Source organism: Odontesthes bonariensis, chromosome 23 (genome assembly GCF_027942865.1).
Source record: "Odontesthes bonariensis isolate fOdoBon6 chromosome 23, fOdoBon6.hap1, whole genome shotgun sequence".
NCBI classification, from domain to species: Eukaryota; Metazoa; Chordata; class Actinopteri; order Atheriniformes; family Atherinopsidae; genus Odontesthes; species Odontesthes bonariensis.
Window position 1 is genome coordinate 19,353,684 of NC_134528.1, and position 8,244 is coordinate 19,361,927.

At 40.7% G+C, this 8,244-nt stretch overlaps 1 protein-coding gene across 1 annotated transcript; it reads right to left on the reverse strand.

The window, feature by feature from the left end:
• Nucleotides 1-3,137: 3,137 nt before the first annotated feature.
• Nucleotides 3,138-7,772, reverse strand: lrrc3ca (leucine rich repeat containing 3Ca). Its single transcript, XM_075457117.1, has 2 exons — nt 7,180-7,772; nt 3,138-4,482 (listed from the first exon to the last, which is right to left on the reverse strand). The coding sequence occupies exon 2, from the start codon at nt 4,398-4,400 to the stop codon at nt 3,606-3,608; it is 795 nt and encodes a 264-aa protein (XP_075313232.1). The 5' UTR covers nt 4,401-4,482; nt 7,180-7,772; the 3' UTR covers nt 3,138-3,605.
• Nucleotides 7,773-8,244: the final 472 nt, after the last annotated feature.

An 8,244-nucleotide genomic window follows, 5' to 3' on the forward strand; every position in this document is an offset into this window, starting at 1 on the left:
ATAAAAGCCAAGCACTAATCTGGGACATAACTCAAATTGTAGTTGTTACACTTTGAGTTATGTTCAGAATAAAAAATGTGAGCCATTGCATTTTCTTGAGAGCAGTATTAATCTTCATATTAACTTCTCAGGAGGAGAGTGAATAAGTGCATTTCCTTAATTGCCTCTCTGTTTAGTAAGACAAAGTGCTCCCAGTGTGAAAAAATTCTATTGTGGTATCGGTATTATGTACTGGTACTGGTATTGTGAAAACCTCTGTAAATAGTATGTCATGTGCCATTCATTCATTTTCCATATCACTTTCATCTTGTTGGGGTTCACAAAGGGAGCTGGACCCTATCCCAATGTCTGATGTTAAACCAGTCCTAAATGAGTAGCTTTAATGCCTCTGTTTAAGGCACTGGGCATGGTACAGTCCGCTTTGATAAACTAATAGATGCATTTTTTTTTAAAGCAAAAATTAAAAGTGTACCCACTTCTTCGGGCACCACTACAGTTCTTTGCTACATGTCCGTTGGTTTAAAAAAAAACAAAAAAACTCTTGGTTCAAACAAGCACATTTATCCTTACATACAACATTGCTTTGGATGTTTCTAAGTCACATATATAAATATCAGAGAGAGGCTTACCTCTAAAGATGAGATCTTTGTCATATGTGCTTTATCCAGCATCTGTTGGTTCAATAATGATAAAGAAGGGAAAAAAACTGACAGGATAAATGGCAAAGCAACCTGAGACTAATTTTGGCTTTGGTCCAGGCCAGGAAACCAAACTACAAGTGTGAACACACTTTATGTGCTGTCTGTAAAACCCTATCTCCCTTCAAACCCTAAAGGACAGAACAAAGATGATTTCCTAAAAGCTGCAAACAGATATTCTGATCTTGTTTGTGATTAATTTTATTAACATTTTATGGAGAGATTGATCATATATTGTTGAATATTTGTTACATTGCTTTAGATCCCTCACTTACAGAGAAGAAAAATTAATTGAATACATTTCATAAAGTAAGATGTTAGCTACACTGACTTCCACTTTTAACCATTATTTATTTATTTATTTGCTGCAATTGCACTACGTTTGTCTTTATGTATTGATATTCCCTTTATGCACAGATCAAAGCCACCTTCTATTGATTCATTCATTCATCATTCAAACAATAAAATATTAAAATGAGTTAATGGATCCTGTTTTTTTTTTAATGGGCAAAAATCTGATTTTCCAAGAGCTAACATCTCATCTGTTGTTTTTGTGATCCTAGATTTATGGTAACAACAGTGAAACAGAGAAAACTCATCCGTTTTTTTTTTTTTTTTTTGGTGTGTCCAAATTCTTGGCAGCCTGGCAATTTAGCAAAATGGAAAACTGGGGGTTTCTAAAATTAGGTTAAAGGTAAAGTTTTGCTACGCAAAAGAAACACACTCATAGAAAACCCAAGTCAAGCTAAGACATTTTAGTGCTCCACAACAAAGTAGCTTTTCCCCAGTTTTGGTGTTGAAACTGGGTTGTTTCATGTCATATTGCCATCTTGATTAGCTACACCTAACCACTACGCATTTCATTGAATGACACATAATGATACACGAGAATCTAGAAATGCATGGTTCTGACCAGTGAAAATGAATTGAGATGGTATGCTACTTATACATAACTCCATGATATTCTGGTAATCGAAGGCAGTTTGAGAATGAGCTGACACTGACAGAGAGTCCACTTTGTTTCCTGTGGGCCCTCCATGGGCAGACCAAGGGCATTTGGCAAGTGCTTTACCCTAGTAAGTGTAAGTCAGGCAGAAAAGAGGGGGCACATGATCCCCTGAGGCATTCTCCCTTAATTTCTCCTTAAGAACTAGGTCATACAAGATGATGGGTGCTGTCCCGGACTTTCTGTGTTTTTTTTTTGAACATCATGAATAACTTATCAGTCTTGCTCTGCTCTAGAGGCATAAGTGTGTCGGACACAGGGAAGCCCTTGTTGACAAACCCTTTCCCACATTTCAAACATCAAATTTCATTATTAAGCACAGCATCGGGCTTTTCATATGGGAGAGGCAGGAGCACATCTCTGAGCATAACTGATATGGATTCAGTTATGCCTCCACGCTAATGCACTTCCCTTTCTGTGCTCTTAAATTGTATTGATGATTTCATCAGTACAGATACAAATGCATCTTGCTCTTTGCCATATGCTTGGGTGAAAGAGAAGATTTAGATCTGTGGCTGCTCTTTAAATAGTCCAGCAGGTCATGGCCTCTTAAATTCAATTTAACCCATGGGAGTGACTACATCAGACAATGTAGTTCTCAGAGACAAGCTGGGTGATTATTATAGATAAAAGGGGGCATGAAAAACAGCCCATAAACAGAAGCTCAGTCTAGATAAACCAGCTTTACGATCATGAACTACCCCTCTTTCTTCCCTGAAATACTGTAGTTGAAAAGGTGAGAATAGAAGATTGTTGTTGAAAAGCTTTTCCAAACTAAATATATTTCCTTTTTTTTAAAAACTGTGTATAAAAGACACATCCTTGTTTGAATTCTGCCTTACTCTCCCTCCCTTTCTACTTCATCACTTGACGTGTAATAATTTAGATTTCTTTGCCTCTCAAACCAACCTTTTCCTGACATCTGGATTATATTAAGTGGTGTAATTGTCTTGTATCCTGTCTGCCTTGCATTTGCATATGATGTTTTCTAGTGTCAGGTAAGGACTTAAAAAACATTTTGCTCATTATCATTTAGATAAGTGGAATATATAGATATATCAAACCAACACTCAGTATTCCCTCGTCATAAACCTCCAACATTCAATGCATACAATAAAAAGACTCTCCAATTAACAAACCTATCAGGAAACTAACTAAAATAGAAACCATTCTTTCTCTTTGTGTTCCACTGCAAACTGCAGTGCGATCCCTAAATGATTTTTGTGTTATATGCTGTTGATCATGTCAAAATATCACAGGTTAGATTATAAACTAGCAAGCTTGGATGTCTGCTGTGTTCATCAGTGGGGACTCTGGTAGCTGAGATAAAAAACATGACAGAAAAACTGAATGTATCAGTTGAGTGAAAATTGTATGCATTTGTCCGTTTATCTGAGAGTTGACTGAGTTCAATAAAAAAAAAGAAGCAACAATTTAAATTAAAAACGTCATTTTAATTGTATCATACTTGTCTATACCATAAGGATTTAAATGGAAAATAGTTGTACATGGAGTTTCTCGTTCTTGTTTAGCCTTGTCTTGAACTGTCTCTAAGTGAGAAAAGCACACCAAGGTGCATGCACCACTGAATAAATCCCATTTGTATCTCATATCTGGAGATCCCAAAAAACATGCCATTGCTTTTACTCCCTTAGTGTACAAACAAGGCCATCAACTCAGGCAACAAAGAAGTCCTAATGGTCTGCTGAAAGATGAATTATTCATCTGGACTAGGTTGTATCTGCAAATTTCTTTTGCAGGCACATATTTTATTGCCCAACTTGGCTCTGTAACAACAGCTGGACAAAACTGAGACTGATAATGACTGCGGGTACAGGTTATACCTCAAGTCTGTTTGTCATGACATACCATTTAAGTTATCATGTGTAGCTCCATTAGCCCTATACCACAGTGCTAATGGTAGAAGACTCCTCTGACTTGCCCTGCCTGCTGGGCAATGACTTGAGATACTCCAGGTGTCTGCGGGCGTCCTCCTGATTAGCCCTTACATAGTAGACCAGGTAGGAGATGACCATGGTGAACCAGCCGAACATAACAACCAGCATGGCCACATCTGTAGTCCTCTTCATCACCATACATAGGTCTATGTCTGGTTCCAATAGGAAGGCAAGTCCTTGAACGCCTATTTCTTCAGGATCAGAAGTCTGGCACACAATGCCCGTCAGTGACGCAGGCTCCAGGTTCACACGCGGCAAAGCCATCTGCAAATTGCAGTCACAATGCCATGGATTGTTTGTTAGGTTGGCGCGAGCTTGCAGGCCCTCAAAAGCGTCTGGGTTAAAGTTAACTAATTTGTTTGAAGACAGATCCAAGAACTGTAATGAGGAGGTGAGGCCTTTGAACGCGCCGGGTTCTAGCTGGATTAGTTCGTTGTGTGATAGGTCCAGTTCAACCAGATGGGTTAAGCTTGCAAACGCATTTGTTGGAACTGTGGTGAAGAGGTTGAAGTCCAGGTAGACACGTTGTGTGTCATTGGGGATGTCAAGCGGGATCTCCGTGAGCTGCAGATTGCTGCAGCGCACCGTCTTACCACCACTCTCGCTCTCAGAGCAGTAGCACCTCTTGGAACAGGTGGTGGCAGCATGATGGAAGCAGAAGGTCATTAAGACCAAACTGTGCAGCAGCAAACACATGACCACCGAGTGGCGCAGAACCCAGTCTGCAAGTAGGGGCATCGTGGGATACGGGCATGCTCCAGGAAGTACGACCTGGGCAGAGGGCTGAAGTCCACATCAACCACTCCAGTTATTGTTGAACCTACGGCATAGAAGCAACAGAGTTACAAAGCCATGCTTTGAACAAAGAGAAGAGCAGATTAAATACTTTTCAACTGTAAAACCATGGGGAATTAACAACATTCTACAGAGGCGGTAGTGTCACTCATAGGACGTGCAGTTTGTCTAATTGCAGTGTGGAGGCAGCAGGAAAGCTGCATGCTCATATCAGTTCTTGGTGGTCAGAAAAAAAAAGCAATTTGTTGTATTTCCTAGAAAAGTTAAAGGATCAAATGTTTCCTTCAACCCAGCACAATAAGCAAGCACAGAAAATACTTTGGTGTCACTGTGCCTCTTTTATAATTGACATCCCTGAAGTGCTGGGCTATTTCAGTACACACACACTGGCATTAACATAGTGATGTGATACCATGTGGCACAAAATGTTCCAAGCCAAATGCAAACTAAATCTGACTAAATTTTCAACAGAGTTTACATTTTTCCTGTTTTAAACTTTCCTAGCCTGGTATCAGTTCGTCTAGTTACTAGTTCATGAGGTCATTTAGTCAGAAGTGCAAGTAACACAGAGCTTGTCTGTCTGTCCTGTAATATACACTTTATATTTTGTAGGCTCGGCTATTGAAAATAGCAGGCGAACCAACTTTAACACACTTCATTAATAGCTGATCAGAGCTACCTCCTATCCTGTTACTAATCCTCTTAAGAAAAAAAAAGCTCCCTCAGTCAGTGTACTATCAGAGTGAGCCACCCAATCCTTTTGTTGAGGTAAATGCTAACAATATAAACAGTGACAAGGGCAACAAAACCCACAATGTGACAGCCGGTCTTGTTTGGGATAAAAAGAACGAAGGAATCAAACCAGATTTCTCATTTCTTACAAATGATAAGAGATGTACAAGTTCCACCTACCAAGATTAAGAAATTAAATCAACCTCTAAGTACCTCAAAATATCACATGACAGTTTGGGGGTGGGGGGTTAGGACAGTGTGTAGAGGCACTGTTTTTGTGTCAGTGTGTGTGTGTGTGTTTGGTCTCTCGTACTAGTATCGCTACAGACTCATCAAGGCCAAGCATAGCAACTTTCAAATGATTTCTCTTGAACTCAGTGTCAGCTGAGTGTATGACTAAGTGCAACAGCCAGGCAGAAGCAGCTGAACATCCACGTATAAGGTCTTGCATGGTTAACATAATGCTCCAGTAAAGGCTATAGTTTTCCCATCACATTGCATGCCAGCCTTTTATTTTGCTGAGAGATAATGGGGTAGCAGAGGAGGAGGGCTGGAGATAAAGAAGGAGAAAGCATTTGGGTAAGAAGTGAAATTGGACACATGAGCACGGGGTTGGGAGAGAAAGAACGATATCATGGAGATTTAAGCAGAGGGGTAACATTACAATGACAACACAGAGAACATTGGTGACACTGATGAGATATCGAGGAGAAGGGCAAATGTTGGTAAGGAAGCTGAGGAACAGAGCTGGCAAGAAAAAATAAGCAGGAGGGCAATGAAGCAAGTCGTCTGTGTATGAGATGAACACCTAAGAGAGGCTGTAAACCTGATGAGTGTGGGGCACCAGTAAAAAAGAAAAAAAAAACAATACAAACATGAAGAAAAAGCGATTTTCCACATCAACTCCACTCTTGCCTCTTACTGTCATAAACAGGGAGAGCAATAAGTCGGATGGTGGCTCCGTCAGTATTTATAAATTAATGGACCTTTTTCTGTCATAAATTACCACCCTGCTTTTAATTTGCACAATAAATTCAGCCCTCTTGCAGCCACAGGTGACTCTAACTTCATAAATTCGCTGCTCTCGGATCAGCACTGACAAGTCTCTGGCACCAGTTGTATGAGGAGCAATAATATGGACTCAAACCCAAACATCAGAGGTACTGAAGTGCCACCTGGATTTATGATGTTAATATCTTCTGTGATGCCGTGCTTTTCTTATGTATGGATCTGACCTATTTATGGCACCCTTTTACAGCCATAAAAATGGCCTTCTTGTGACATAGGTTGCTGGTTTCTAATAGAGTAATCAAAAAAAGACGAGGATGACAATAAGGGAAAGAGGGAAACCAAAGCATCCTTGAGATATTTAACTTCAAACTGTGGCTGTAATGGGATTTCACTGCTTAAAGATCTATCCAGTAATGAACATTGGCCAATCTGTATTATTGTACGTGCAATTTTTGTTCTTTAGAGCACAAACTCTTCCAGGCAGACTTCCTTCGCACCATGAGGGGAAAAAAATCCTCCTTAAATAGTGTACATATACACACTGTCAATGCAGAGCAGTCAGCTCTGGCATAGTGTGCCAGAGAGAAGAAAAGGTGTGCACTGGCAGTTATATAGCACATTATTTATATTCTCAGTATAAAGTTGAATACGTCTTCAAGATACTCAGAATCTTTACATTAAAAACAACAAAAGCGTTGCCATAAAATGTGCAAAAAGTATTGATGAAATTTAAAATTGTACTCAATACAAACATCTGGTTGAAAATTAACTCGAAATAGAGATGATGCCCAGTGGAAACCAATACCCTTGTTAAGTTCTCCTTTCATTCTATATTAGTCAGCACTTATTTCTACCGCGAGCTAATGATTGAAATCGCGATTCTAAAACTGAGCAATGTGGCTCTCTTTAATGGATTAAAATGCACAGATGTCAACAAAATCAGAAACATACGTATCGATCAAATATCGCTCACACTCACGTCTTTGCCGCTGTTCCTCTCCCTCCCATTATGTGTTTTCGAACAACTGCTCCAACACAATGTCGTCCACCAGATCAATGCGCTCTTCATTCCGCGGCTCAACCGGAATTATTGGTTTGCTTCCATCAGGTCCTCCCGCTGCGCGTTAAACTTGCGCCGAAAGCCGCTCCGGTGGCAACCACGACGCGCCAAATGCTCCCGATCTGCACCTCGGGGTTCGCTGAATGGGTGCAGCCTTTTAGTCTCCACGCAACCAGAAAAACTAGGCGACATTGCCCGAGCCAACTCGAACTGACAAGCACGACGGCGCGAGGGCTAGACTACTCTGCTCCATGATGATGAGAAAAAAAAGAAAGAAATTACTGATATTAACCCACGGACAAGTTTGACAGGCACAGGACGCGCAATGCATTTACGCACAGAGGGAAGACCGTGGAGGGGCATATCCGGCTGCCGCTGGAAGTGGCTGAGTGCATACAGTTGGCTGCATTTTATGTAATGGTCTAACTTAATGCATTCACATGCATCTGTTGATTGCCCTGCGTGAAGTGGATTCGACTTGCATGATGCATCAGGTGCCTGTAAATGAGTAGCTACCCCTCCCACTCCCACTCATACAAATACACAGAAATGATCTCATACACAGTGTGTTGCTCACAAATGGAGCGGCCAGACTGGCATCCTGCACTAATCATGCTTGATCTGATGCTTGTTGTTTCAAACATGCAGCCTGGCTGCCAGGACTGTGGATCTTTGGCCGTCCCTTTTCCTGCCTGCTGCCAGCCGATAAGGAAGCCCAATCAAATCCACAATGAGAAAAGACGTAGACCAGAGTGGGAGAGTCAGCCAAGCAGCTCGTCGTAAGGTTTTTAAAGGAATTGAAATCAATAAAGTAGGATACTACATCTAAACTCTTTCGCTGGTGCTTCCTGACAGAGTACTTATGATCAACTGCTTTCTTTCTTTCTTATACTTTGAATTTCGTGTCATATTTCTTTCTGAGTCAGTCCAGTGAAATCTAAGTTGCAAGCACTAAGAAATCGACGAATGAGCTTCTCTGGTGAT

What these genes read in the sequence shown, in the direction of transcription:
- lrrc3ca (XM_075457117.1), bottom strand. Translation starts at nt 4,400, where the DNA reads ATGCCCCTACTTGCAGACTGGGTTCTGCGCCACTCGGTGGTCATGTGT.